This window comes from Rhipicephalus sanguineus, chromosome 7 (assembly GCF_013339695.2).
Source record: "Rhipicephalus sanguineus isolate Rsan-2018 chromosome 7, BIME_Rsan_1.4, whole genome shotgun sequence".
In the NCBI taxonomy this organism is placed as follows: domain Eukaryota; kingdom Metazoa; phylum Arthropoda; class Arachnida; order Ixodida; family Ixodidae; genus Rhipicephalus; species Rhipicephalus sanguineus.
Window position 1 is genome coordinate 133,942,129 of NC_051182.1, and position 27,297 is coordinate 133,969,425.

General features: G+C 47.1%; 4 protein-coding genes across 4 annotated transcripts in view; 2 read left to right on the top strand and 2 right to left on the bottom strand.

The window, feature by feature from the left end:
- Positions 1–13: 13 nt before the first annotated feature.
- LOC119399994 (protein BUD31 homolog) lies at positions 14–5,027 on the top strand. Its single transcript, XM_037666901.2, has 4 exons — positions 14–259; positions 1,547–1,669; positions 2,722–2,888; positions 4,892–5,027. Exons 1-4 carry the CDS (start codon positions 166–168, stop codon positions 4,940–4,942), a joined length of 435 nt encoding a protein of 144 aa, XP_037522829.1. The 5' UTR covers positions 14–165; the 3' UTR covers positions 4,943–5,027.
- A 998-nt stretch (positions 5,028–6,025) lies between these two features.
- LOC119399996 (SUMO-conjugating enzyme UBC9) overlaps positions 6,026–27,297 on the bottom strand; it is a 562,334-nt gene continuing 541,062 nt past the window's right edge. The window contains exons 2-6 of the mRNA XM_037666902.2: positions 12,185–12,239; positions 11,513–11,588; positions 10,616–10,699; positions 8,753–9,015; positions 6,026–6,280 (exon numbers count right to left, since the gene is read on the bottom strand). Coding sequence (XP_037522830.1) covers positions 6,214–6,280; positions 8,753–9,015; positions 10,616–10,699; positions 11,513–11,578 — 480 coding nt within the window. The 5' untranslated portion in view covers positions 11,579–11,588; positions 12,185–12,239 and the 3' untranslated portion in view covers positions 6,026–6,213. The remainder of the gene's footprint in view (positions 6,281–8,752; positions 9,016–10,615; positions 10,700–11,512; positions 11,589–12,184; positions 12,240–27,297) is intronic.
- On the top strand, positions 19,181–21,797 carry LOC119400905 (uncharacterized). Its single transcript, XM_037667794.2, has 2 exons — positions 19,181–19,406; positions 21,691–21,797. The coding sequence occupies exons 1-2, from the start codon at positions 19,184–19,186 to the stop codon at positions 21,795–21,797; spliced, it is 330 nt and encodes a 109-aa protein (XP_037523722.1). The 5' UTR covers positions 19,181–19,183.
- On the bottom strand, positions 25,887–26,778 carry LOC119399053 (progestin and adipoQ receptor family member 3). The gene has a single exon (XM_037665868.2). The coding sequence runs from the start codon at positions 26,776–26,778 to the stop codon at positions 25,891–25,893; it is 888 nt and encodes a 295-aa protein (XP_037521796.1). The 3' UTR covers positions 25,887–25,890.

Here is a 27,297-nt window from a genome sequence, read left to right on the forward strand (position 1 = left end):
TGCAGCCATAGCGATCCGTAGCTGCCATCTGAGATCGTAACAAGCTCGTGAGCTACGAAGGCAGTGCGATTTGTGTTGTTTTGACGCGTAATAGGTCAGCTTTGCTAGTAGTGCGTCTTTTTGGCGATCGAAGAAAAGCAGCGGCTTGTGTAACCCGAGTGAGACATGGGCAAAGTTAGACGAAGCAAGAAGCCCCCTCCCGAGGGTTGGGAATTGATCGAGCCCACTCTGGACGAACTGGAGCAGAAAATGCGCGAATGTGAGCACTTTACTTGTTTGCTTGTTTACTGTGTTGCGGGAGGGTTGGGCCGGCGGCGTCAGTGTGACGCAGCTTGAATTGGTTTCTCTCGCGATCATTAATGCGTTTGATGCTTTTCTGACGAGCCACGTAAGAAAGTAACGCAACTAGTAACGGACCGTAGTCATACTGGGGGCTGTGTCTTTGATTGCGTTGTGCTACGCGAATTTTCCCTCAACAGTTGATTGGTTTAGTTATGTCGCGAGAAGATCGATCGCGCCTTTTCAGTGGCAAGTTACAGACACGCAAGAAAAATCGTCTTTGCGTTGTTTAGTTACCTGACACCACTTGATCGAGGATAGATACCTTCGCGCTTCCTAGGGAAGTGGGGCATAAAGGAACTAAAACTTATCACCTGACTAAATGACGGAGGTTATAGCAATGCGCACTCTATAGGTGCTTTAGGAAAAGCTCGAACTCGGCTTCATGCGTAAACGTGACGCTACAAAATTAGCGGTGTGCTGGTCGTTCGAAGGCTGCGTGCGGAAATGACGTATTTATCGAGAGCTTCCTTATCAAGGCACAGAAAACGCAAAAAAAAAAAAGAAATCTTGGCATAGTTAGCTTGCTCGATGAATTTATTTCCTGTCGAATGGATCAGTTGTGTTGCTTCAGAGCAGAATTAAAAAAAGAGAGAGATGGGTTCGCAGGAAGATGGATATTTGAGGTAATCAACAGCGGGCGATCAAAAGAATGCTTAGTCTGAAGCCAATATTCCTTCTTACAGAGGCACTTCATTTTATCTGAGCGACAACCTGACAAAGGCGTATTCTCTTGTAAAAACATTGGCTTACGGCTCAGACCTTTCATTCGGCTGCCGTTCAAAGCATAGTGACCTTTACTGCGTCACAGTGATAAGAGAGAAAGAAACAAACGTGACGGTATGGCTTCTGCAAAGTGACTAACCTTACCTAGACAATGGGTTAAGTTGTCCAAATTGGCAAATGGCTGCTTTGGTCGAACAGCGACTGCTTTGGCTCAGTTGCTCGCTGCTCAATTTTTCAGTGTGTGACTGTAGTCGCAAACCTCTGAACCAATTTGATGTGCAGGAACAGGATGTGTGCTTATTCTACGAGGTGATGAAGAGTGCGAGCAGACGCGAATTAGTTGTATCGACGGGTAGGTCGCATTAGCCACTGTGCAAATCGGCCGCTTTGAGCTGCTACTTTGTCGCCAGTCACCAATAGTCGCGCAGTTGGTGCTAGTCGAAAATGTGGAACGAGCCTTAAGAAAGCCGTTTGGTTGCAGGCGAGACGGAGTCTCACGAGGGCAAGCGCAAGGTCGAGTCGCTGTGGCCCATCTTCAAGATCCACCACCAGAAGTCCCGATACGTGTTTGACCTCTTCCACAAGCGAAAGGCCATCAGTAAAGGTGCGTGCTGCTTCTTAATGCGCGCCTCCTTTCTTCTACTTCCCTTTTTGCTCAGACTACTATATGTGCATAATTTTTTTTTTTTTTTTATCTGTTGCAATGACTGCATCTTTACACACAACGCGAAGGAAATAATGAGACACTAGAGAAAGAAACGAAACACAAGTGCTAAGTCATGACTAAAGATTTATTCATGCAAACCATATATATATATATATATGGAAAAAATCACGCATGTGTACTCCACCGCATCAAGCCTCCCATTCGCCAGGGTGCAAAAAAAAACACGAGAAGCATGACAAAAGATACAGGTGATTAACGGTTACATGCATCAGGAAATAGTTTTTCCCTGCTGTGCACCGACTCGCCCGACTACCTACTGTACCATGACTGCATCACATTACTGAGGAAACATAAATTTGCAGGGGAAGCATGAGCCATTGGCCCAGTATATGTGACAGTTCAAGGATGAAGATCTGAGAATTGGTGATGAACAAGTACACCGATGAAAAGAACACAGGTACCGACAGGAATGACCTTTCCTGTTAGTACCCGTGTTCTTTTCATCCGTGTGCTATTCATCGGCAATTCGCTGCTTTTCATCCTTGAAAGGATGAGAAGTAGGGCAAAGTAATTCATGTACTTTTGTTTCCACTGTCTTTAGTTCGTGTCATGTCAGCAAAATTTAGACTTGGAACGCTTACATCAGAGCCACCATTACCTTTAGTTGCCAGATTCGCAGCAAGAAGACACGGTTATCTTGAGATATCACACGTATGAGTTGTTATTCTGAAAAATTTCAATCTGTGAGCACCCTACATGGACGCGCTGTTAGGAGGGCAGTTGATACCCTGACGAAGACAAGCCCTAATGTTGAAACGTTGGCTCCTGCGACATTCCTTGTTTAGCGATTTTTTTCCTGACTTATGACTAATACGTGCATTTACGATTAATATAGAACAACAATATTTCTACGTTCCGCGAGACTTTGTTATGACGAGATTCGACTGTAGAGAGTCCTGTTGATGTTCACGTGACGCATGTACGTGCAGAGCTCTTCGAATACTGCATCCGCGAGGGTCTTGCTGACCGCAACCTGATGGCCAAGTGGAAGAAGCAGGGCTACGAGAACCTGTGCTGCCTGCGTTGCATCCAGACCAGGGACACCAACTTCGGCACCAACTGCATCTGCCGCGTCCCCAAGGCGAAGCTCGAGGAGGTATTGACATTAGAGCACTGCACGGGCCCGGGCCGGCCCGAAAGCCCGGGCCCGGCCCGCGGGCCGGGCCGTCCTAAGCGTTTTCCGGCGGGCCCGGGCTGGGCTCGGGCTTGAAAGTGCGGGCCCGGGCCGGGCCCGGGCTTGAAGCCGCGGGCCTGGGCCGGGCCCGGGCTTGAGGCTGCGGGCCGGGCCGGACTCGGACCCGCTCATTAAAAGGCGTAAGTCGGGCCTTCGAGCACACGCGAATGTTATGCATTGCATGGTCTAAGGTATACTGTGCCAAGCTGAAGTGACACGTATATATATATATATATATATATATATATATATATATATATATATATATATATATATATATATATATATATATATATATATATATTAACAGCACTAACAATGGGCCAGATCACGGTTGTTCCCATGGGAGGCATAAAGATTTCGGTCTTTTATTCGAGGTTGACAGATACGATACATTTCATTTATATTCCTTGGTATTACGTGCCAAAACCACGATATGATTACTAGGCACGCCGTAGTGGCAGCGGATCAATTTCGACCACCTCGAGTTCTCTAACGTGCACCTAAAGATAAGTATATACACGGGTGTTCTTGCATTTCGCCCCCACCAAATTGCGGCCGTCCTGGCCGCGGGAATCGCACCCGCGTCCTAGGACTTAACAGCGAAACAGCTTAACCGCTGAGCTACCACCGTGGGCAAAGCAGCATTTCGATGCATGTACACACCGGATTTTCCGTCCGATCGCCCGCTACAAAGCGCACGGCATCATTAATAATCATCATCAACAACTAATATCCTCTAGCGGGCCCGGGTCGGGCCTCGTCATGAACAAGCGCGCCCTGGAATAGTTAAGTAATGAACGCCCGGGCCCGGGCCGGGCCCGGGCTTGGAACGACGGGCCCGGGCCGGGCTCGGGCTGGGTTCGGTCATGTACGCCTGGGCCCGGGCTTGGAACCACGGGCCCGGGCTGGGCTCGGGCTTCATAAAGCGGGCCTGGGCCGGGCCCGGGCAGTAAAATCCGGCCCGTGCAGTGCTCTAATTGACATCTCCCTCGATTTTTTTCTTCAGCCACAAAAATGGAATTTGGGCAGTTGATATTAGTCTTGATTGAACCCACATTAACCCTTTGAGACGCTTTGTACACAATTGTGTGCACCGCTTGTTTTTGCTAGTTGTGTCGCCTAGTGGCTAAGAAAGCGCAAGACACATTCACATTTTGATGAATTGAACCCGAGCAATAACTGTGTCTTCATTCAACTTCATTTTGTATAGTCACTTTGCTCCATGTTCAACGAATAGTTCGACATGCCACTTCCCGTGAGCCGCGACAAAAGTATAATTTTTCTTTGCTCACAATGAGCATAACCGAAAAAGAATTCACTCTGTATTTCTACCCCGAGATTTGATTCTGCTCGTGCAAGAACAGAGCGTGAATGACTTGGACGAATAGATAGTATTTAATGAGGATTAATTACTATAACACACACAAATCAACATACCATACATTGTTTTTTGTTAAAATAAAATATTGAGTGCCTTCAAATAATGTTGCATCAATTTGATGCATTTTCAGACAGTTCTACATAGGTGGTGTCTGAAATGGCCAAGTATGCAGCCGTACCAACTTGTTCAGTGTTCAACATCTACGATGTCGCCACGAGCCAGTGTGGTGGTGTCGTTATCCCTATTTTTCTTTTGCGTTTTTTGTGGCTTACCAAACGTCTACTCACGACAAGAGTGGTACAGTAGGGTAATTTACTAACACACGAGAAACAGTTGATCTCTTAGCGTCCCGTGAAAACTGTTTTCATACAATACTGGTTCCACAAAGCTTTAGATCCAGGACAAATATTTTACGTGCCTGTTTCCGGGGAAACCTTCATACGTTTTAGGGTGGAGTGCATTATCTGCAAGGAAGCGCTGGCGTCACGTACATTCGTTAGTGTATATTGATAACGACACCTTTTTTTTCCCTTACTTACAGGGCAAGATAGTCGAGTGTGTCCACTGCGGATGCAGAGGGTGTTCGGGATGAAGAATTGCCGTCCCATTTCCATCGTTTCCAGGGAAGTTCATCAACAGTGTCGCTGAATAAAAAATGTTCTCTTTGTACAGCCAAAGGTTGGGTGTACAGCAATGTGTTTCCGGCCAGCCTTGCATAGGTCTGGCACTTGCGGGCCGAGATCTTGGTCAAAGTTTTTTTGTTGATTCTGACCATCAACAGAACACGGCTGCAAATCTTAACTGGCCTTGGTATCGCCACTGGAATGCCAACTGCATATTGCGTCCACAATAATCTAGTTTTATGAAGCAGTGCACGTTACGCGACCACACTGCACAGCGCTACTCGATGCCAACAGATAGCATCAAGTTGCTAGCGCCTGTGTAATGCCTCGGCAACAAAGACTGCATTAGAGTGCAAGGCACAGTGTTGGGAAGAAATACAATGCAAAAGAAATAGAAATACAGTGCTCATGTTAGTGCGACGTGTTGTTTATAATCGTGGACACCTTTACTTGGCAATGAGCCGGAATCAAACCCTGGCCTTCTGCGTGCCAATCAAGTAGTATTCTAGCACAGAGCTAGGCTAGTGCTTGCAAATGCTTCGGAAAAAGATAATATGCAGCCATGAAGTCGGGCGAATAGTTTAATCTCACCCTGAAAATTGCGTAACGAGTTGAGTGGTAGGCCTACTAATGAAAAAGTGTTCAGCCATAGTTCACCATAATTATTAGCCACAGCATCAACAGTGTGTGCAGTCACTTAGGTGCTTGCATTGCCTGAACTTGCGGTAGGTGCCCTAGAAGAATTTACAACTGCCAATGTCGTGCACAGATGTTCCTTTCCTCACGGCACTGTTTCAGGTGTTCATCTAGAAGCGTGGCATGTGAATGAGAAGGCGATGCATACATGGCCTGATAATGCTATTGTGCTTCACTCTTAAAGGTGAAGCTTAGAGTGTCCTCCCAAGTTTTTTGTACTTCGACCCCACTGAAACGCACCAGCTGTGGCCAGGAAGACTGTTTAGCCGCTAGGCTAGCACGGCGCGTCACAACAGTACCTCGTCGAATCAGGCACAATGCACAGCAACGTAGCACGATGTGTTGAATGATTATGGTAAAAAAAAAGAGAAGACTTTATTTACAGAACTTAAGATATAAAGAGAGCCAATCGATGTCGGTTGGAACCAGTGGCAAGGTTGGGTTGTGCAGGGTGGCCCAATCGCAAAGCTCTGCAAGTGGCGGCCGACGAAATTGTAGAGGCCGCTGGGGTGGAAAAGTGAGGGCAGGCTCTTCTTCATCTCCTTCACTCTGACGATGCCATCTGTTTCGCTTGTGCTCGGATGCGCTTCTCGTACTCCAGGGCATTTTGGCTGCGAGATAAAAAAAAAAAGTGAAGCATTGAATTAGAGCAAACAGAAAAAGAATTTAAACTCTCTGCAAATTTCCTATAAGACAACATGCGAGAAGCATATAATGGAGTTGGGCAGAGGCATACATGTATTATACAGGGTGCCCCAGCTATCTCTAGCCAGAGTTTAAAAATATGCCGATGCACTCTATGACGACGCGACTAAATGCATGTTCCGACTATTGCATAGAGTTATCACACTATTTCTTTTCAATTGTCTAGGTATTTTAAATTGAATAACTTTTGAAGCAGCAAAGCCGGGCAAAAGATTTCGATGAAAAAGTCGTAGATTGGTTTGCAAAACATTAGAAAGTTTCTAACTTTCTGTGTTAGCATTTTTCTGGTTACTACAGATGCCCACGAAATACAAAAAAATAATGTGTAACATGCCCGCTAGCGCGCCGTGATTGCAGTGCTCTCCAACGTTCCGCATGCAAATGACCATAACATTTCGCCAGGGGGTGCTGCCTCGACAGGACGATGGAGGCGGCTGTGCAATGACGCACGTTTTGCTGGCGGAAACAAGCGATAACTGCTGCGCCTGCTTATCGCTGTCACGAACCACCGTGACGGAAGCATATCATTTGTACGCAGAATGTAAAGGAGCACGCAATCCCAGCGCGCACAGGCACACTGGCGGGCTTGTCACATGGTATTTTATTTTGTACTCCGTGGGTATCTGTAGTAAGCAGAAAAATGCTAATACTTAATAAATAGAGGGCTAGAAACTTTCTAATCGAACATTTTGCTAACCGATCAACTTTCTGATTGGAATTTATTGCCCAGCTTCGGTGTTTAGGAGTTGGTTAATTAAAAATGCATAATTAGACAATTAAAGAGAAAACAAGAAATAGTGCGACTTACTCCATTCAATAGTCTGCAACATGCATTTGTTTGTGTCATATTTTTGAAACTCTGGCTAGAGATAGCTCGGGCACCCTCTGTATGCACACCCTCGCAATTGTCCAACAATACTGCACGAGCATTGGCCCCAGGATATGGTGCTTTCTAATATCGGCTACAATAAAATCAGTGATATGACCATCAGCGTCGCACCGGCTTTCTCAACACATATCGCACGGATAAAGCTGATAGTGCGTGTCCGGAATGAAGAGAGACCTCGGCGGAAGAGGCCAAGGAAAGCCACCGAGTGTTGAAGATCAAGCGAGCTGGTGTTCCATTTTGAAACTTGTCGCAGTGTAGTCATGGTAAGGGGGAAATGGCAAAGCGGGCCACAAAAGGAGCACTTCTTTCATCGCTCTGTAACAAGTTTCAAATCAGGCCAGTAGAAATTGTAACATGAAAGAAAGAAGTTTCTCCATGGTAGTAGTTGCAGCTCTGTCGGGCGAAATAGAAATCGCAAGATGTGCTGCCATTGGGCAAGCATGACAAGACTTCTATAGGGTGGTCAAAAGTTCTCAGGCCATTATCCCATCTAAATCTATGGCAGAGTTGTATCGCGTGTTACATAGTTTTGTGAGTTTTATATTTACATTCTCTTGTGTTATTTGTCGTGTTACCTTTGTTGTTTGTGTGGTTTGCCTGGAGGGGCTTGCTGTTCCGTAAAAGGTGCTAATAAATGCCCATGTGTTTGTTGCACCCCGGTGTGTACCGTGTCCGGTGTTCGAGTGTGCGAAAGATCCCCACAAAGCATACATAACACGTCCGAAATTTGGGCTCAAAAGCCGTGGAATCGGAGCTTCGATTCTCCGTTTGGGTAACTCAGCCAGTTTTTTTTTTTTCTGAATTTCTGAGCTACCTGCGTGCCCTTTTATTGATGTCAGTTGGGCAATGGAGACCACTTAAGTTGATTCTTGGTGTACGCGTGGAGCTGGCCGTAGAACCCTTTTGTGTTAAAGGGGCCATGACACCCAATTTTCGATCATAATCTGTGTTATGTAGATTAATCCTTGTGCATTAACGAATAATCTGGCGAAATTTTAGCGCATTTCGTCGAGCATTTAATTTAGAATCGAATATTTTTATAAACACGCAAACGGCCCGAAAGTCAGGCAACACTGGTGCACTCGCGAGCCGTGACGTAACAAGCAGCTATAGCTGTGCAAGCGTTTGCATTGCGGCGAACGATGTTGTTCCGTGGTCAGCTGGACGTGATATCGAGAAATTTTAGCTTTCTTCAGCTTGGCACTGAAATCAAACGATTTGCAGCGGCTGAAACTTTGGTAGAAGACGACGGCTCTGTTCCGTGCTGCACATGACGTCACACGCGCCATTGCAAAATGGCGGTCGCCGGCGGTGGGCGGCGTTTACAGCCGGCGACTTCTAGGGCTTGTTTTGCACTGAAATGTTCTTTCACGGCCCACTTTTGACATCTGTATAGGCATAATAGACCCTCTACTTCTAGTTTTCGCCGACAACCACAAATCTCTGGGCGACCGTGTCATGGCCCCTTTAAAAAATTGAGCCGACTCACCAATAAATGGTGTATGCCTCCGCCTGCGCCGGGTCCTTGACGTTGGGCTCGTTGAGCAAGTCTTGAACGCCCAGCAGGATCTGCTTGATGGTGATCGCAGGTCTCCAGTCCTTCTCCTCGTCGAGCAGGGACAAACACACCGTACCCGACGGGTACACGTTCGGGTGGAACAGGGGGGGCTCGAACTTGCACTTCGGCGGCGTCGAGGGGTAGTCATCCTTGAAGACCATGCGCAACTTGTACAGGCCTCCTTCCCAGGGCGTCTGTGTCGTGAATGTATCAATAATAGCTAAGTCAACCATGCACCAATCAGATCAACGTACTTAACTTGCACAACTTCAAGATGTACATTTCGACAGATTAGCCAGTCTCACATGACTGCACCACACAAAGCAGCTACTGGTGCATGCAAGTAACGAAATTAGGTGAAGCCGCTGTGGTGCAAAATCAAACCAACACAAGGAATGCTGTACCGTACACCACAATCACACTGCTATGTCCATTTCATTCTGTACTAGGATTACCGCCGTATTAACTAACTAGCCAAAGAACAAGTCATCCTAAGTGATGAAAGTTTGTGGGGAAAAAAAAATCCGCCCCTTTCATGATGCCATGGCGCAAACACCCTTCCCCTAGTGGAAAAGTTACGAAACGCCCCTTGATCTCTGAGGCTTTCCTTCTGGCAATACCGGTTGTCCTGTAGCTAAAGACAACTACATTCATGCTTGAAACAATGAAATGCAACAATCGAATGCGGCAACATGAAATGACAAGTGACCTTGATACTAGACCAGATTTGCATATCAGAAATGGCTGACCTCCAACAAGCCTATGATTGAGAGAGCATCAGTTATTGGAAAACGTCGCATACGAATACGCATGCGACTGGCACACTTTCGAGAGCCTATTGGTGTACACCTGCATTTCTGTATGGTCCCTGGATTTATTGTGAATTGTGCTGCCACTGCCACAGAAATCTGTAATTCGTAGAAGCTTCGCTTAAAAGAACCTTGTAAGGTAACAAGAACTGCTTTTACAACACAAAAGAATGAATGCAGGCAGCCTCACCGATAACATTTCGGCAGCAAGTTAAGGAAAAACAAGATTTATTTAAATGAAGAGGTTGTCAGCATGAAACTACTGCTTCATACTCAGGTCAGAAAAGTACTAATAAAGCATCAACAAAGTGCAGACGAGGTACAGAAACTATCCACACAAACTCCAATACTGCCTGTTCTCTTCACTCATTCATGTTAGCTTTGTCGTTACAACAGGACCAAGACATTGTAAAACAGGCAAGGTTTGTATGGAGATCCAGTGGACAACTGCCCACAAGTGTCCGAAGCTCCACTTGCTGGCAGACAACCTTGTGGGTAAGAAACCCACAAGGTTTCTTGAGCAACCATTAGTTTGTCATGCGTGACAATTAGCAATTGTTGCAGTGACATGTCATTTGTTGTCATGAACCTACTTATGCTATCATCTCATTCGAACAAGATGACACCAAGGAAAGTAAGGTCCTAACACCAAGGTTAACACAAGCACTCATCATGTTAAAAGCTAGCGCTCATGTTTAATAAGAACTTGTTGCTCGCAGAGTTCGTGAATACTCGACAACATCTTGATTTTGGCACTAAAATCAAGATGTCGTATAGCATTCATGTGTTGTCTATGCGTAAAAAGCAGTCGTGGATTATCAATGTTTACCCAGCTTGCTTGGGCGTTGCCTTGTTTGAACGAGACGTCACCACAATTGCATATGACATAAAACTGCAATCTCCAGTCCTAACAATTAAGTGGTACACGTGACCAACTGCCGGTTGCACAAGTGGCAGAAAGCACAAGAGGGCATCCGAAACTTACCCCCTGTTTTCCAGGGATGGCACACTCCCAGTTGAGCAGGTTTAACGTTCCATCCAAGTTCTTGGTTGGCCGGGCGACAAATCCCTACGAAACCGTTGAAACACCGAACAATGTCAAAACCACCACGAATGCCTCAGAAATCCAAAACAGTAAACGAACATGCGTAGCATTTTGTTGAACATGCGGATGGCCAACTTGTTGGCTCTTACGAACCAATCTCCAGCACCCTCTGAAACATTCAAAAGGTTTCTCTTTTCACAGTGTCTATTTTCCTGGACCAGACCACAAGACAAAGTTCAGATTTATTTTGTGGACCACACTGTGCTGTAGTAGACCAGAACAGCCCACCTCTCTTGACGTCAGTTTTCTGTCACGAATGGCAAGATTGTGGTCTGGTCCACAGAATAGGCACTGCGTTTTCTCAAGGGCTGCCGCCAGCGCTATCGCGTACTGCCGTGAACTCGTACTTCCCATCGCAGTCCGGCCGCCATCGATATCAAGGACACCGGCCAACGCAAGGAGCGCTGACTTCACTAAGGTGTTTCTAGAACATACAAAGGCTGGTCCTGTTTCATAGAATCTGCACCGCTTCGATGGCTTTCGATTCGTGCGGCGTTCACGATTAGCGCTTTAGACGACAACAGCGCCGGCGCCCTTGCGCAAAACAATGCATTCGGTCACTTTCCGAACGGCAGCCTGAGCATAAATACTAAGCGGTAAAACACGTCTAAATGTTCGTTAATTGTACTGCGGCGGCTGGTTTGGCTGTCTTCTAAACACTGCTGGAACGTTCACGAGCAAAAAAAAAAAAAAAACAGCGAACACCGAAACACCACGAAGGACACAAAAGCAAACAAAAACGCGGTTGTGTAAAATCGTCTTAAAACGTTTACTCACGAACGGGTGGTCTTTCCTCCACGCCTTTCGCTCTTCCGAGAGTCTAGCGATGGCGATTCCAGACATGTTAGTTCCTCTGTAATTAAAAAAAAAAAAATAAACAATCGAGCGCCGTGCGTTGGCGGGACGGGTACGGAAAAATCACGCAGCAGTGGTTACAAATATCGAAACAACGGGACGAATTCCGACGTTGGAGGTATTCGCGTCAACCTCAGGTGTCAGGCCACGACAAGCTTCACGCGCACAAAAAAGCACAAACGATTAGCAATGCATGGCGGTCAACTCGTGCAAGGCGCAAGCACATCGGCGAAAGACTTCGTCGACGGAACAGGCCCACTTTATTTTTTGTTCAGCCGCACAACAACCATACTTAGCAGTAGTCGCACGCTACAGGCACCGTAGAAGGAAGCAAAACCCGCCAGCTTTTTTAAATGTCGCAATAAAATTATTTTCCTGGTTTTTTTAGCGCCCATGCTCTCAGCTGTCATACTTGAAACCGCTCCATCCAATGCTGACGGTAAACGCTAACCCTAGCCGCTGCGAGACGTGATTCAGCGAAGGGCAGCGGTGGCACCGTGAACGTGAAAAAGCGCACCAACACACTTACGTGGTCCGCTCGGAATTGAAAAAAACAATTCAGGAGGCTCAATAGGACAAGGAGAGAACACTTACCGCGGACCGAGAACAAGCTCAGCTCAGTTTGCGCCGAAAACCCTCCAGCTCGTAGCCTCGTAGGTCGAGGGACGCGGGTAAGGTGGCTAACGCGGGCGCTGTGGCGTAAAAAAAATACAGCCAGCCACCAAGAAGGCGACCGGAGTACCGCGGCCCAAAATAATGACAAAATACCGTTTCAAACGCTCGTAGCGCTATCGTTAGGGGCTGACTGGAAGCGCGGCAAAAAAAAAAAAAAAAAATGTGCACGCTCACGTGTATCACTGAGATGCTGCTAAGTGGGGATGCGCGTGGAAGCAAAAATGCACCGTGAATTGCGTTCGGTGATCGAACTGTGATCCCAGCGATGATTTGCTCTGAGTTACTATTAGCACAAATCTCAAAGGCCATGCTTTTAGATATGCAGTCGCCAACGTTGGCAGTCGCTAACCTCATGGCGTACACTACCCAAAAAGCATGACCTTTGAGAAGAGCAGTTGTGTAAACCTACTCTAGAATATCTAGCTCGGATAGCAATGATACAAATTTATGGAATCTGAACGTACACGTCGTCGATAAATGTGCGACTTAAGTTGTTTTCTTTTTGTTAATAACAAACGCTTGTGCTTGATTTCACAGAAGGCCGGCAGTGGCGCTGCGTGCGTAGCGTTTGTCGTCTGCTGTTTGCTAGTGCCAGCGATCAGCAACAATTTCGAAAATTTTAAATCTTGTCATGCTTCGTTCCTACCTGTAGCGGGCAGGCCGCATTTTGTTATCTTTAAAGTGTCCCCTGAGGGGCACAAACGGGTTGTCACATGAGCAACGCAAACCGCAAGACATTAACGAAAACCGCACTTAAATTTCCCTCGAAGCCAAGGCCACCGAATTTTGCGAAACACTAGGGACACTATGTAAAATTAAGCGTATGAAAACGTAAAATAAGACCACCATATTTATGTACATCCATGAAGGAAACAAATAACCTAAACTGTATGGCGGTTTGTTGCTTTTACTACTACTACTACTACTACTACCACCACTGCTACTACTACTACTACTACTACTACTACTACTACTACTACTACTACTACTGCTATAGAATGTGCCTGCTGAAGGAAAAAGCCGTGCGTTGTTGCCCCTTACTTAACGCCAGCTAGTCCTCTATCCGAAAAACTGAATTTGCTACATATGGCCAACATTTACGAAAATATATTAAAAAGAAGTTATAAAACCAGTATTCAAAAAACAACGACACCCTAAAGCGTATTTATAATTTAGGGCCAAGACATAAAACACCTAATATAGGGAGCTCTGAAATATGGGTTGAACTACCGAGGTCTAGAACGATGCGTTTTGGACTACCCTATCACTTAAACATACAGAAAGAAAATAATATAACGCTTCATATTGTGTGATAGAATATACATATATGTAACTGCAAGTGCTTATGATGCATAAAAATTCTTTTTTTTAAATGCGAAGCATTTCTTAGCGAACCTCAGGCATTTTGGCCGTTTCTATCTATCTATCTATCTATCTATCTATCTATCTATCTATCTATCTATCTATCTATCTATCTATCTATCTATCTATCTATCTATCTATCTATCTATCTATCTATCTATCTATCTATCTATCTATCTATCTATCTATCTATCTATCTATCCACCTAGTCTGGGCGCTCTCCTGGTCGTCTCCATAACAAGTAGAAAACATAAATTGGCATAGCAGCGGATCAGTGTATGACGAACATGATTAACTGGTCGTGACATGAATAACGCAAAATGCCTGTCGCGTACGTGATGAAATCCTTTCCCTCAGTCCCACAGTTCATGTTATGCGGGTATACGCCACAGGTACGTGGTAGCGTATGCACATCGGCGTGCGCAGGGTTCCCCTTCACGGGGGGAGAGGGGGGCGAAGGTTTGTCGCAGCGCACCCCCCCCCCCTAATTATGTCAATGTATGGCGTGACATTGCGCCCCCCCCCCCGAGTCGCAGCGGCCCCCTCCCTATTATGTCAATGTGTAGGGCTGACTTTGCGCCCCCCCCCCTTATAGGGGGGGGGGCGGCCGCCCCTCCTTGCGCACGCCTATGTGTATGCATGAGCAAAAGTGTAAGTCACCCAATCCCTGGAGAGCGCACACCATACCGTTTTTCTCCTCAAATGACGACGCTTTCCATGAGCGCATATCGAGTACTATTAATTGATTATGTGCTTGTGGATGCCACCTTTGCGCGGGATTCGCCACACGCTGTGTCCGGGTTTATGTTAACTACTTCAGCTACTACAAAGGTTTCATCATGATCGATCACTGACGTTAGTCATCGGGATGGATATGTGCTGCTAGGACCAACGTAGGTGCGTCCACACACACATTGTGCAACATCTCATTTATCAATGTACAATGAACATTGCAATACTTTTGTAAAGATATGTTTCACTTTCGTGTTATACTGATTCCTATGACGGAGGGACCGACTTTAAATTTCTGCTCGGTAGCCTGCAATACTTCTATGCGGCCGGCAGGGCATAGTTTGTTGTTTTATTTAGAACCTAATTAATAACTTGATTAACTTATGACTAAATTTCTGCGCACACAACTCCTTCTGTCTGTCATATGTTACGTCTACACTTCGTTTTCATATCATCATGTTTGCATAGTATTCTACGTCCAGCGTCCCATGTGTGTGTTGTTTGTCATCACATCTAACATATTAATTGTGCGTCGTCATTCTCTCCGTATATTCTTCGACTGTCATTTTGATACCTACAAACTGTCATGCTTTTGTTTTCATAATGTCTGTGACCTGCCCCGTCTGTATTCTGTCATTATCGCGTCTCTGCACAATCCCCACGCTGCAGGGGCGTAGCCAGAAATTTTTTTCGGGGGGCTTCAACCATACTTTATGTATGTTCGTGCGTGCGTTTTTATGCGTGTGTGTATATATACACATGCAAAATTGAAAAATTTCGGGGAGAGGAGGGTTGAACACCCCCCCCCCTTGGCTACGCCCCTACCACGCGGTCTACCATCATTGTGTTTTAGTCCACAATATCATTGGTCATGTAGTAGATGACAGAGGGAATGGATCTGTCATCAATTTCTTTGCTGTTGTACTGTGCGTAGAATCAGCACAGCTAAAAAGACAAGTCTGTAGAAAGAAATGGGTCTTGAGGAAAGTGATGGGCTAACTGTCGACTGAGCTCATCTGAGTCTTTTTGCGGTAAAGAAATCAATTCGCATGCACGACACGTTGACGTATGACCCAAGTCGGTGTGTATATATCGCCTCAACTACTGTACAGGCTTGACAGCTCTAACATCCAAGTGAGAAAGTGTGTGTACATGACAAACGATACAGCAGCCAGAAAATTTTATTCTATAATAATAATAATATCTGGGGTTTTACGTCCCAAAACCACGATACAATTATGAGGGATGCCGTAGTGGAGGACTCCGTCGAAAGGAGGACTCCGTATCTCCGTCGAAATACGGCCGCCACTGCCGGGATTCGATCCCGCGACCTTCGGGTCAGCATTCGAGCACCATAACTACAAGGCCACCACTTCGGATAGGCAAATTCACTTCAAAGACAACAAGATTTTCGTAGCGATTTTCGCGACAGTCTGCCAATTTGCTGCACCGATAACGTTTCGCCAAAATTGTAGCCACGATTCCAAGAATCGATGGCAGAGTGATAGGCACTATCCCTTGTTCCCTACAAGGTACTCTCTTGCAGATGTGTAGGTCACCACCGAACAGTACATGTAACCGACGCTCCTCGACTAACGTTCATGCGGCCGCGATCGGCTGGGCACTTCTCAGTTATAAACAGTAAACAAACACGTGGTAATGTGTATACGTTCCCTTCATCACGTATGAGACCAAGCGAACTTTTAGAGTAAAAAAAAGAAATAGAAAAAAAGACAACGCCTTTGCTTCCAGTCTGCGTCCTGAATGCAAACGGAGGAGGACGAACTCTGGGCGGCGGAGACGTGACCGTCGGTTTAGATATACGCAACATGCCGACACGGCCCAAGGCTGCCGCACAACTCCTCTAGTATGCGGGACGCTGTACGTATCTGCAATTATCCACGCGCATCTTTCGACGTATATCAGCCAATACGAGGTGTGGGAAGGGCGGTCCTGTTGGGCGACCGCGTATCAGAGAAAGTTTCCGCCACCGCGAGAATTTGAAAGTATTTGTAGCGTAGTACACAGAAACCCCTTCCTGGCAGGGGCAGCGGCCTTAACTACCCCCCCCCCCCCCCTGCACCATCCCATGGAGTCCGGCCGCGAAGGGGTGGGAACCGGTCTTTCTCTCTGGAGATGCATAGCCGGAAGCGCTGTCCGATAGCTGAAGGGGTCACTGCGACGTCTGATGTCAAAGCTCTGCCGGACGAGCAGGGAGCAGCGGCGCGGCCACTTTCCTGCCAAGGGACTTGCGAGTCCGTCTCCTCTCCGCATCTTGAAGCGTCCATCGCCGCTGCTCTTCTTTTATCGTTTTAAATTTCGCCTCGACCGCTGCCCGGGCAATGCGACTGGTCAGTGAGGGAGGGAGAAAGGATGGAGGAGGAGGAGGTTAGAGAAGAGGTGAGCTATTTATAGCTGAGCTCACCAGCGTTCGGTCACCATCCCAGTGCACAACTCCGGAGGGGGCAACAGGTGAGCTTGCCTCGGTATGACTGAAGGTCGTCTCTTACAGGCGGGATCCTCACAAATCTATTCAACGGAAATTGCGATACTTTTCTTTTTCTAGAAGCACGACGAAGTGCTATGGAAACTGAACGCGATTTTTTTTTTATAGAATGTTGAGAAAGAATTTTTTTGCATGCAGAAGAGCGGGCAGTGGAGAGGACAAAATGATTTTGCATGTGCAGTCGGCGTCAGAAGTTTAAGAGACCACGAGACGCAAGAAGAAGTTGAATATTGCCGCTGCTACAGCAGGCAGCCTTGAATTTTGATTTCCGGCCTACTCTAAGACACGCTAACAACAAGTACTGTGCATTTCGACCGAATACAGCCATTGGTTGCTGGGGAATTCTAAGTTTCCTCAGACCAATAGCAGTATTTAAATGTTTGACGCCGACTGTACCAAAAGCGCTTTCATCTCGGCGATAAACACCGAGGTTTCATAATTATTCTCCTGTTAACGTGATTTAGCAGTTCGAAGTGATTCTGTATTATTATTCGAGTCAGCTCTTACAAAAATTCGACCAATTTCGTACACATTGTCCCACGTAGACGCGAACGTAAAGCGCGAGTGAACTGCCTTTTTAAATCGTATAGCTCGAGCAATCATAGACGTGGGCACATGTTCTGCGAAACGATTTTTTCATAATTTCAAGCCTCTATCGTCCCATGAATGAACACGCATATGGCACATAGGCGTGCGCGCAGGGGGGGGGGGGGGGGAGATATCTAAAAGGGGGCGCTAATTCTGCCCCATTAGTTTACTCAGTAGAGCACTGCACGGGCCGGATTTTACGGCCCGGGCCCGGCCCGGGCCCGCTTTATGAAGCCCGAGCCCAGCCCGGGCCCGTGGTTCCAAGCGCGGGCCCGGCCCGGGCCCGGGCGTACATGACCGAACCCAGCCCGAGCCCGGCCCGGGCCCGGGCGTAATTGACCGTACCCAGCCCGAGCCCGGCCCGGGCCCGTCGTTCGAAGCCCGGGCCCGGCCCGGGCGTTCATTATTAAACTAATCCAGGGCGCGCTTGTTCATGACCAGTCCCAACCCGGGCCCGCTAGAGGATATTAGTTGTTGATGATGATTATTAATGATGCCGTGCGCTTTGTAGCGGACGATCGGACGGAAAATCCGGTGTGTACATGCATCGAAATGTTGCTTTGCCCACGGTGGTAGCTCAGCGGTTAAGCTGTTTCGCTGTTAAGTCCTAGGACGCGGGTGCGATTCCCGCGGCCGCGGCGGCCGCAATTTGGTGGGGGCGAAATCCAAGAACACCCGTCTATATACTTATCTTTAGGTGCACGTTAGAGAACTCAAGGTGGTCGAAATTAATCCGGTGCCACTACGGCGTGCGTCGTAAACATATCGTGGTTTTGGCACATAATACCAAGGAATATAAATGAAATGTATCGTATGTGTCAACCTCGAATACAAGACCGAAATCTCTATGCCTCCCATGGGAACAACCGTGATCTGGATCTGGCCCATTGTTAGTGCTGTTAATATATATATATATATATATATATATATATATATATATATATATATATATATATATATATATATATATATATATATATATATATATATATATATATATATATATATATACACGTGTCACTTCAGCTTGGCACAGTATACCTTAGACCATGGAATGCATAACATTCGCGTGTGCTCGAAGGCCCGACTTACGCCTTTTAATGAGCGGGTCCGAGTCCGGCCCGGCCCGCAGCCTCAAGCCCGGGCCCGGCCCAGGCCCGCGGCTTCAAGCCCGGGCCCGCACTTTCAAGCCCGAGCCCAGCCCGGGCCCGCCGGAAAACGCTTCGGACGGCCCTCGGGCCGGGCCGGGCCCGGGCTTTCGGGCCGGCCCGGGCCCGTGCAGTGCTCTATTACTCAGTACTCGGACCTTTCACGTTATTTTTTTGGTGCTCAGGGTCATGGCTACGCATGTTTGCGTGCACCTACGGTCTTACATAGCATTTCACTTATACATAAGCGACTTGGAAAAAACAACAGTTATGTCCCCCAACGGTGTGAAAAGCTGACGACAGTACACACCAGGGCCGTAACTAAGGGGTGGTTGAGGGGGTTCTGACACCCCCCGAAATTTTTTCGTGCTTTAACTTTTCGGGTGACACTAAAATACTTGCACACCCTCACAGCGACCGAGCTAACAAAGTTAGCCGTTCTACACGCAAACAGCCCCCGAAAAAAATTCCTGGGTACGGCCCTGGTACACACTCGACGTTAACTGATGAAGCGTTGACGTCACGGTATTGTGTATTCACCATGGTTACGGTAACTCGATCGTGCAGAAAGGGGAAAACGAAATGACGTCCAGAACTTCCCTCGCCGCGGCTCTGTTGGTGGTGGTTCTCCTGGTGGTGGCGCTTTCGTCGGCGCAACAGTACCCGCCGCCCGGACGGCCTGGCGGCAATGGTCGCGACTGCAACTACATCTGCTTCCTGGACAACTGCAACCGCCGCAAGTGCTACTACACCTGCAGCAGGCCAAGCTACTGCGAGGACCAGGCGTCACTATTACTGTCCGGAGGTGGGTGTATATGCGCACTTTTGCACCCTCTCTACTACATATAGGGTGTGTTTAGGTTCAGTTAACACTGCTTTTTTTTGCTGCCACTATACCGTACCACTTACCGAGTGTCTGCTGATGTCCTTCAGTGTCGAACGCACCACCCGTACAATCTTAAAGGGACGCTAAAGAGAAACAATTGGTTTAGATCGATAAATTGTGCTCTGAGAACTCTAATGCCGTTAACATCGCCATCATAGGTATTAATAGAGGAGAAAATCAATTTCAATGTTTCATTTTTAAATTTCACGCCGAAATCTCCTCGCGTGACGTCACGGATTTCAAAGCGTACTTATCGCATTCTAAAAAGACAGGGCGTGCAAACAAGGACACAAGAAAGAAGTCAGGACACCACAAACGCCGACTAACAACTGAAGAGACGCACAACGGCTGAAAAGAAAGAAGGCACGAAAACTTATCTGCGCATGCCCATGCAACAGGCGAAGTTAAGTTAAGGAGATAAGTTTTCGTGCCTTCTTTCTTTTCAGCCGTTGTGCGTCTCTTCAGTTGTTAGTCGGCGTTTGTGGTGTCCTGACTTCTTTCTTGTGTCCTTGTTTGCACGCCCTGTCTTTTTAGAATGAATACTTACCAACTAGCTCAGCTCTCTGTTATTCTAAGCGTACTTATCGCATTTTGGCGCCATTGGCTCAGCACCTCAGAGGACAATGTACTTCATTTTTACCGATTAGGAACTACGTAGTCCCTAGTAGGCGCCGTCAAAACATGTGACGTCACGGGCAATGGTGCGGAAACTTCAAGGTGGCGTCGCCACGCATATTTTGCTTTTGCGCGTTTTCTCGCTTACTAAGCGTCTTCTCGCCGCAAGCGTGGTGTTTTTGGTATCGCGAAGAGTACTTTACTAATATGAGAAAAATCGCTTTGCTTTTTAGTGTCCCTTTAAAAAAAGAGAAGAGTACTTGTTGCTACTTTTGGTGAGTTCTGACATGCCACATATATAACTCCTTTTAAAGATAGACGCTAACTCTCTTTTGAAGATCACTATACTTTTTTTTGGAGAGTGCCGGGAGACGCGACTCTCCCAAGAGGGAGTTAACGTATATCTGTAAAGGGAGTTATATATGTGGTAAGTCAATACTCACCCAAAAAGATTCGCAGGTACTTCTTCTTTTTTCTTAGAGTGTATACTAATGCAGGGTGTACAAAATAAAAGTATGCACCACTGACACAAAAAGTGTGTACGCAAAAGGTGCGTACAATAGCAGCTCACGCGCGCTCCCAGCGAGATCGCAGGTGTCTTGTCACATATATTCAAAACTGAACGTACAAACGACTGCAAGCTGTGTACGTGATGCCAATTGAAAAGCATTGTGTATTGCCACCTATACAGGGCAACACCGCTGGCCGTGTAATTTTTCATTGCGACTTAAAAAGGAAATCTGTTTAGAATGATAGCCAATCACGAATTCGCGGTTGGCTTTCCACCTTAGCGAGTCAGGTGCATGACCGAAGCAGGAGCTCAGCCATCGACATAACTTTTTTTAGAAATTATGTTCATTACTCTCTTTAATTTCAGGTGTCGTTATTGTCTTCTATAGTATGTTGACAACCGCGCCATATGCCTGTCAACACCATATATATTTTTGGACACATGTTGCCGCATATGTTCTAATTTTAGGTAACCGAGTTTGTCACCGAAATAAATTTTCTTCAGTCAATCATCTGAACACTGCATCTTCATTCGTCCGCATCGGTGGTACAATGGTTACGGTATACTCGGCTGTTGACCCGAAAGTTACTGGTTCGATTCCCGCCGCGGGGGTAACATTTCGATGGAGGCGAAATGCTAGGGGCCCGTGTAGTGCGTGATGTCAGTGCACGTTAAAGAACACCAGATGGTAAAAATTTCCGGAGCCCTCCACCACAGTGTGGCTCATAATCATATTGTGGTTTCGGCACGTAAAACCCCTGATATTATTATTATTATTATTATTATTACATCTTCGCCCCTCTATGCTTGTGTCGTCGTTCTATATTTCGCGATTGTTTAAAATAGTAAGTGTAGAATTGATGATGATGAACTATCGTGTGGTGCACAGCAGTAGCTCCTTCCAAATTTTAGTATGCTTTTTTTCCATGACACCGGAGTACTGCAGCGAAAGTAACGAAAGAGGCGCTTTGACGCGATGGATCAAGGCCATAAAATTACGGAACCACGGTCCTGTGTTATGATGTCGGCGCTCAACCGGACTTCCTCTTATCGTGGTTGCATCTATACGTATCGCAGGTTCAGTGGACGGCGTAGTACGGGGGCCTCCATCACCGGCCGACGACGTGGACGGCACGGACGTTCCCGACGTTCCATCGGCGCCCTCAGCGACGCCAAGCGCCTGACGCACGCCCTCAACTAAGAAGTCATCAATGCCACACGCGCGCACCACACGTAGTACCACCCGGTTGACAAAATAGCCGCAACACAGCACCTCGCACAACTCTACACGCCGCCTAACCAGCTATCCCGCGGACTTCATCATCAACTCAACCTGCAGGAACCGTGACGTATACTGACATGCTGTTTGACTATAATGGGCATTTTCGCGCGTGCAGCACGTCACGTGTTCGCGCCGTAGCTTGCAAGAAAGCCGCGCAAGAATACGTAAACTATAGACAGACTCATTTTTTAAAGAGATATATGCGCTGCATTCTCTCAACGTTGCTTTTGAAGTTATGGGTAATTTGACACAGACAGATGCGGGGCCAGAGTATGTGGAGAAACACCTTTAGTTTAATTTAACTAATATTATTAATGTGAATGATTTAGTGCACCACTGAGGGTGCTTCTAGGTGAACGACGTGACAATGCATGCATTGCCAAGAGCCTGTAGTTTCATATTTTCAGAATACGTCGTAAAGGTTTAATCGGTACACAGATATATTAAACACTGCACACAACTCCAACTCGCTGTTTGAGTTTATATATATAGAACGCGCAAGACCTCAATCGCAAGATCTGTCCTTGACACCCACATATAGCGTCGATCCAGGAGGCACGCACGACTTGGGCAGTGGCCAGTAGTTCTTGCTAAGTGCAGTGCAGTGTGTATAGCTTGTCAACAATACTGCATTTGAATGGTTAATTCGGTTTAAGCTGTTTAGACCGATACGTTTTTTAAGCTGCGAAGTAGCGAAGCATTCACGTATAAACGTTTTCGATAGGAATTGTCATTCTCTTTCTTTGGGCTGCGCGCTACACCATATCAGCTCTTATCCTGCCATATACTCCCCCTTCGGTTAGTAGGAGCATCGAGGTCTACCTGTTATCTTGGAGTCCACGTTTTTGGGCTATATAGAGCCTGATCGAGGTACGTCACAACAAACGCTGATCAGGCTGCGATAAAGAAGGACAGCACTATATATAGCAGCGGGCTCTTGCACGTTGTCGACGGCCACTAACTATTTATCGCATAATCATTTTTTTTGACATTCCAAACAATCGCAATTACGCTTTGTGCCACTAGAAAAACTGCGTGCGCTTATATCGACCTAGTAGCCGCGGCTACTGTCCAACTTGCCGCATCTCTCGGTCCATAGGGCAATCTGGGCTCTAACTCTACGCTAACCTATATAGCCACTAGTTGTGCATCATGCCCTCAACACAGATAATGTAGTGGGACGTGTCCTCCGACTAATATTCTTTAGACCATTTCCTTCGCTCGTGTCCCTGTAACGCTCAAAGCACGGTCAGCAGGTCCACCGTACATTCTCTGTGCAGTCGTGTTCCTCATAACAGTAATTCATCTTCTGAAACACTCATGAACTCCAGCACCAGGTGGTGGCAGTGGCGTTTATATGTTACAAAAAGACTGGAGCGACAGTGCCCTCTGCCAGCAGTGTATTAGTGCCAAACAAACTATATCGTGCGCTGTATCGGGACGCCTGTGCCATCGTATAATTTGCATTCCTGCATAAATGGTGTATACTGCCAGAGATCGTGAGGTCACCTCCATCTGCTGTGAAGAGCCTGTAGATGGCTTTCACTGATCTCACTGAAACAGCAACCAACGTTACTAGTAACGTTGACAGCAACGTTGGGGCACCAACATGGCGGGACGCGAAGCTTGTGACGTCACGTTGGCGCTATCAGTACGTCACATGCAGGTTCTTTCGTTATCTAGGCACAGAACCCAATAACGTTGCAGGGGCGGGCGTCGTTATCTCGTTGAAGCAGGTTTACAGCCACGTGGTTATGCGGCCTTGACGTCATCAAAGCCGCCATATTGGAGCACCGTGTACGTTAATAACCCGCACCCATGACGCCACGCGATTAGAAAGTGTGTATGCAGAACACTTTGTGAAAGTTGTCGTAATCTTAAGCGGGACAGTATTTTACCAATGTATGCACACAATAAGATCGACAATGTCGCCTACAACCTCCAGGAAGTGTTCAAATTTAAGGTTCACCGTTTTCCGAGGGACGCAGGTGACTGCGGAAAAGACGTAGGTGAAAAGAAAGTTGAATAAAAAGCGATGTAATCGATGAACGCAGTGCTTCCTTCTCCGTCATACCTGTTCACGAAATTGTACGTTATTTTCATCATCAGCACCTTTTACTGAATGGTTGTCCCGCTGGTGAACCACATGCCAGAAGAAGGGAAATAAAAATGAGGTATCGACAACAGTGCTTCACGGCTTATTTTATACGAATAAACTTATGAAAGATGGGGATAGGCGATACTTCGCGATGTTCAGAACCGATGAAAAGTTTAAATGACGCGGGAAGCCCCAATTGTCCCTCGAATTGAGAACTGAAGCGGTATAAAGAACAGGAGAAAAATCACAGCTTTAAAATTATAGAGTTTTATGTGGACAAGAGGTAGCTTGGGAATTAAGACATGACAGAGGTGGCAAAATTACTCTTGAAAAGTAATTAAATTACGTTATTAATTGAATAAAATCTAAGTGCATAGTTACATTACGTTACAAATTGCAGCTGGTGGAAAGTAATGACATTAGATCACTTTGATAACTCTACTATTACTTTTGAAAAGCAATGAAATGATCTTGAAATCCATTTAACAAAAGTTCATCATTCCTATACGACTCATGTATATTTTATGTACATGAGTTGTGCACATTTTATGTACACCCCCTCCTCGAAACAAATTTCTGGGTATGCTGCTTATTTCTTTCTATCTCTCCCTCTGTACTTGTTCTCCCATCCTCCTTTTCCTCCTCGCAACGCTCTAATCTCACCTCCTCACCCTCACGTCCCTTTCCCATCACCTTGCTGCACTATACTATACTAGGCTCTGCTCTTCCAGCGTGCCTGGATAGCCAATGTCTCTAAATATAAAGAAAAAAAAAGGTGCCTGGATAACCGAGTGGTTAGGACGCTCGCCCTCGGATCGTGGATACGCGGGTTCGAACCTCGCCTCGGCTAAATTTTTTTTCGCCAAGAATTTCTCACTCTTTCCTTCTATTTATTCCTTTCACTCTGTACTCGCTCTCTCGACCATGAAGTACATCGCATCACTCGCCGGACAAATCGGCCCACGTCATCCGGTAGCGAAGCAGAAAAGGAAGGTGATGAAGGAGAGGACGAAGATGGCGCGTGCCGGTTCATGATGATGATCATTTTCTATCAACCACACCCGGCCATCTTCGACCTTAACAGCTCTGCTGTAAAAGAAAAGGAGGAATCGCACACTTGAAATTCCGCGAGGACGTGGTTGAAGCCACGGATATATCACAGTGAGTAACCGCGAAAGAAAAGTCACACTGCCCATGAAACACAAAACCTCTGTAAAACGTGTTATATAGAGCATTTGAAACGTTTCAAAGACGTTTTATAGAGGTTTTGTGTTTCATGAGTGTTAACCGACCCTATCGGCATTTTGCACATGCTAACTTTCATACAGCCGAACTGATCCAGTTTTCTTGAAGTCAGGGCAGGACAACAGTGTACTGCCAGAATCTTCAGCAACGCGCTGTATTAATATATACCCGAGATATTGGTGGAGCAACTCAATATATATCATTAAGAATTTCTGTTAGATTATCCATAATATATATGTAGCCGTTAAAAGATTTGAAGTCAACCTGCCAGTCCGATACGTCGAGTTAGTCTCGGAATAACAGGTGGACGTGCTTTGATATTCAGTATCGCTTGAAAGACTATTGCTCATATATATATATTTGAAACAAGTTAGTGACAGTAAGCTAATTGTTCATTGCGGGGCCGTGACGTACGCAACAATCTAGACGCTGCTATACAGTTTTTGCCGAAGGAGAGTCAGCATCATCGCCTCCTGCTCTGGCCTTCCAAGCAAAACGGAGCACTTCGCGCATACGTAGGAGAGTTCGCGCATACGTAGGAGATCACAAAATGTCTACCGCGACCGCTCTCACAAGCATGCATGGAGATTCCTCCATGCACGCATGCGCCGAGAAAACGCCGTTCGTCGAAGTGGCGGTTACGGCAGGTTGGCTAGAGTGGCGTCACGTAGGCTAACTGTATCTTGTGCGCCAGGAGTACGCAGATGCCGACGCCCACGTGCCAAATCTGATGGCTCGAGCCCAGGTAGTCCACTTTGCCCGGCCACCTCCGCTCGGGAAACTTCGTCACGAAGACGCACAGCGAGAAGGCCAGAACCAAGAGCACGGCCACGTGACCGGGCAGCGTGCGGGCCACGAGCTCAGGGTTGCCGTAGAGAAAGGCGTAGTGCGTCAGTGGCAGCAGGCTGTAGAGCGCGAACCAGCCCACGGCTCTGACCCTGGCCGCGTCGTGGCGCTGGTGTACGTAGCGGGACGACGCGGCGAGCACGAACGACGGGGCGGCGGCGAAGACGGCGCCCACGACGTGCGCCACGCGCCAGAGGCCGCGAAACTGGAGCGCCGTGAATCCCACGACGTAGGTGACGACGCTGAGCCAGGCGCCGGCGAAGTCGAGCCGGTACCAGGCGCGGGCCTCGGCCGTGCAGTTGAGCGTGTGGTAGACGGACGACAGTAGCAACATGGCGGCGTTCGAGAGCGTCATGGCGGTGACCAGGGCTCGTTGACCGAGTCCCGCGCCAAGACGCGCGAAGCGGCCCCCGGCGTAGTCTTGGACTAGGAGCGCGAGGAGGAACGCGAGCGCCAGCAGGTTGCTCCAGATGTTCACCGTCTCGTTGTGCCATTGCAGCAGGCTCAGGAAGCATTCGTAGCGGCTGCGGCAGCGCCGGTATCCGGTTAGGATGTGAGGGTTGCTGCGCTGCTCGGGAGGCACATCTTCGAGACGGCACAGGTGGCCACCCGTTCCCGAGCGCAGGGACAGCGGGAAGCGACTCGAAGCCCACCGCAGACGTAGCGAGCGAGCACGCGCGAGCAGTAACTCCATGGCTCGTACGGTGTGCGCTCGCACGGCGTGAGTCCTGCCTTGTGCTTCGAGGAGCTGCTATTGCGGCTGCGCTGGTGACCGCTTTTGCCAATGCTTGCTTGCTTGCTTGCTTGAACCTCTTCTACTGGCTCTTACCCACAAAGGGGGATTGGCCATGAAACCGGCGGTAAACATTACATGGAAATTTAGAATTTAGACAAAAGTAATTGAATTAATCGGACTACAAGGGAGTATTGAAAATAAAATAAGAATCTTTGGTTATGTGCCAATAGAATGAGAAAAGAACCTTAATATTGAAAATAATCAATTAGAGAAAAGAATTATAAAATATCAAATTGCAATAGGAAATAACTTAATAAGGAACTCTTCTTGTGTCTCGAAGAAATTCGCAGACAGCTATGCAAACGTTCCTATTGCTGTGGCCCAGAGAAGACGCCCCAAGGGAAAGAATATTTGCAGAATCTAGAGGAATGTTCAAATTTCTGAATAAATATTCGAAATGTTTTTTCCTGTGACTGG

Bases quoted from the DNA above. Each gene is read 5' to 3' on its own strand.
- LOC119399994 (XM_037666901.2), top strand. From the start codon at position 166: ATGGGCAAAGTTAGACGAAGCAAGAAGCCCCCTCCCGAGGGTTGGGAA. The intron at 260-1,546 runs GTGAGCACTTTA...GTTTGGTTGCAG, and splicing joins GGAGCAGAAAATGCGCGAAT to GCGAGACGGAGTCTCACGAG. The intron at 2,889-4,891 runs GTATTGACATTA...CCTTACTTACAG, and splicing joins CCAAGGCGAAGCTCGAGGAG to GGCAAGATAGTCGAGTGTGT.
- LOC119400905 (XM_037667794.2), top strand. From the start codon at position 19,184: ATGACGTCCAGAACTTCCCTCGCCGCGGCTCTGTTGGTGGTGGTTCTC. The intron at 19,407-21,690 runs GTGGGTGTATAT...TACGTATCGCAG, and splicing joins GTCACTATTACTGTCCGGAG to GTTCAGTGGACGGCGTAGTA.
- LOC119399053 (XM_037665868.2), bottom strand. From the start codon at position 26,778: ATGGAGTTACTGCTCGCGCGTGCTCGCTCGCTACGTCTGCGGTGGGCT.